A 2,742-nucleotide genomic window follows, 5' to 3' on the forward strand; every position below is an offset into this window, starting at 1 on the left:
GAATAGATTACACAAGAGATTGAGCATTGAGATTATGAGCAGAGGATGTGCCCATATTGGTCAGCAGTTTCCTATGATCACCTATATAACATCTGGGATATTGCTGTGCCCCTTTCTGTTTAATTAATTTCCTTTCCTTTAATTAATTCCCTTTCTCCTCACTCTGCAAATCTCCAGCCACTACCCCTCTTCACTTTCCATTATTGACCCTATTTAAATAGTTAGTGAAAAATAAAACCCTTTTTTTAAATGGCAGATTCCTTTTTAAAACCAAATCAACTTACTTCATGCATGTTTGGTGACGTACACCCTCTCTCCTGCCTTTGGCCATGCTCTGCTTCTGCTCTGAGACCCAGCTCCTCTCACAGACACCATTGCTGCAATTTTCTCTTATTCCTTCTGTAATTTCTCCCTCTTTACTAGTTTATTATCAACAGTTCACAAACATCCTCAAGTAACTTTAATAATAAAATAGTAGCAAGTAAACTGTTAAGACATCAAAGAAAGAACAATAAAAGTGGAGAGGGAGTTGATCTAGGGTTGGGATCCCACAACCCAAGTTGATCTAGGGTTGGCATCCCTGTTGGCTCAGAGGGTAAAGCATCTGCCTGCAATGTGGGAGACCCGGGTTTGATTCCTGAGTCAGGAAGATCCCCTGGAGAAGGCAACAGCAACCCACTCCAGTACTCTTGCCTGGAAAATCCCGTGGATGGAGAAGCCTGTAGGCTACAGTCTATGGGGTCAAAAAGAGTCGGACATGACTGAGCAACTTCACTTTTCACTTTTTGGGATCCCACAAAAAAAATTATTACAGGTTTTGGTAAACTTGGAGACTTGAGGAAGTTTATCATTTCAGAACTTACATTTTTGAGTAGGCATAAAGCTTTGTGAATGGAGAGGGTTAAAACACTTGGATATTTGTTAGACATCAGACAAGATTTCACCTGATTTTTTTCTTGCATTCCCAAGAAAATACCAACGGCAATGAGAAACCACAGTGTTGTCTCTGAGTTTGTTCTCCTCGGGCTGTCTGCTGACCCCCAAATCCAGGCTCTGCTCTTTGTGCTGTTCTTTGTTATTTACATCCTGACCCTGATGGGGAACCTGATGCTGCTGCTGGTGATCAGGGTGGATTCCCAGCTTCACATCCCCATGTACTTTTTCCTGGGACAGTTGTCCTTTCTGGATCTCTGCCACTCTTCTGTAACTGTACCCAAACTACTGGAGAACCTCCTGTCTGAGAAGAAAACCATCTCAGTAGAGGGCTGCATGGCTCAGGTCTTCTTTGTGTTTGCCACTGGAGGCACAGAATCCTGCCTACTTGCTGTCATGGCCTATGACCGCTATGTTGCCATCACTTCTCCTCTGCTCTATGGCCAGGTGATGAACAGACAGCTGTGTATGGGGCTGGTGGGGAGCTCATGGGGCTTGGCTTTTCTGGATGCTCTCATCAATATCCTTGTAGCTCTCAACTTAGACTTCTGTGAGGCTCAAAATATCCACCACTTCAGCTGTGAGCTGCCCTCTCTTTACCCTTTGTCTTGTTCCGATGTGTCTGCAAGCTTTACTGCCCTGCTCTGCTCCAGCCTTCTGCATTTCTTTGGAAATTTCCTCTTGATATTTTTCTCCTATGTTCACATTTTGTTCACCATCCTGAGCATCAGCTCCACCAAAGGCAGAAGTAAGGCCTTCTCCACCTGTTCCTCCCACCTCACTGTAGTGATCTTCTTTTATGGCTCAGGTTTACTCCGCTATCTCATGCCAAATTCAGGATCCATTCAAGAGCTGATCTTCTCCTTGCAGTATAGTGTGGTCACTCCCATGCTGAATCCTCTCATCTACAGCCTGAAGAACAAGGAGGTGAAGGCAGCTGTGAGAAGAATGCTGAGAAGATGTTTCTAGTGTTTCAAATCACAGATAAAAAAATCAAAATGATGAGGAACTTGGGTAGAATTGCAATAAATAATGTCTGAATATTTAGGAGAATTCTCTGATATAAGGATCTGCAAGATGTCATACATTTTTTCTTGAAAATACTTGAGAAAATGTGAAGGCGTTTTATGGAATGATACCAGTTTCCTCCTAGAGGAAGGTGGCTAGATGAACCTTTTATCTTGCAATTCTTCTTACAAAAATATTTAATTTATTCCATACAATATGGTAGATATTGTTATTACGTGCTTAGGCATTCTTTACCATTTTTCCAGTAACTAAACTCCAACTGCAGTCTCATAGAGATTGTTAATTACAGTGTCCCCAAATCTTCTCCATCTCTTCTCATTACTCACGTATCCTTTTTGACACAGTGGCTGGTACAGGAATGAGCACATGGTCAATGCCAGATCATTCACCCTCTTAGGATATTTGAAATTATTTATTTTATTGAATCTACATGTTCCAATAGAGATTACAAGTAACACATTTGTTTATCCTACCTTCAAACCATTTACCTAATGCCCAACCATCTCCAGCTTTGTGGGAGCCCCATGACAAAAGATTTCCTGGTTCATACATGTGTATGTGTACATGCTCAGTCACTTCAGTCATGTCTGACTCTTTGCGACCCTATGGACTGCAGCCCGCCAGGCTCCTCTGTCCATGGGACTCTCCAGGCAAGAATACTGGAGTGGGTTGCTGTTCCCTCCTCCAGGGGATCTTCCCGACCCAGGGATTTATCCTGCATCTCCTGCGTCTCCTGCATTGCAGGCAGATTCTTTGCTGCTGAGCCACCGAGGGAGCCCT

The 2,742-nt window shown here is 43.2% G+C and overlaps 1 protein-coding gene across 1 annotated transcript; it reads left to right on the top strand.

The window, feature by feature from the left end:
* The first annotated feature begins 984 nt into the window (after positions 1 to 984).
* LOC122678109 (olfactory receptor 8S1-like) lies at positions 985 to 1,902 on the top strand. Its single transcript, XM_043878623.1, has one exon. The coding sequence runs from the start codon at positions 985 to 987 to the stop codon at positions 1,900 to 1,902; it is 918 nt and encodes a 305-aa protein (XP_043734558.1).
* Positions 1,903 to 2,742: the final 840 nt, after the last annotated feature.

Source organism: Cervus elaphus, chromosome 3, assembly GCF_910594005.1.
Source record: "Cervus elaphus chromosome 3, mCerEla1.1, whole genome shotgun sequence".
Classification (NCBI taxonomy): Eukaryota; Metazoa; Chordata; class Mammalia; order Artiodactyla; family Cervidae; genus Cervus; species Cervus elaphus.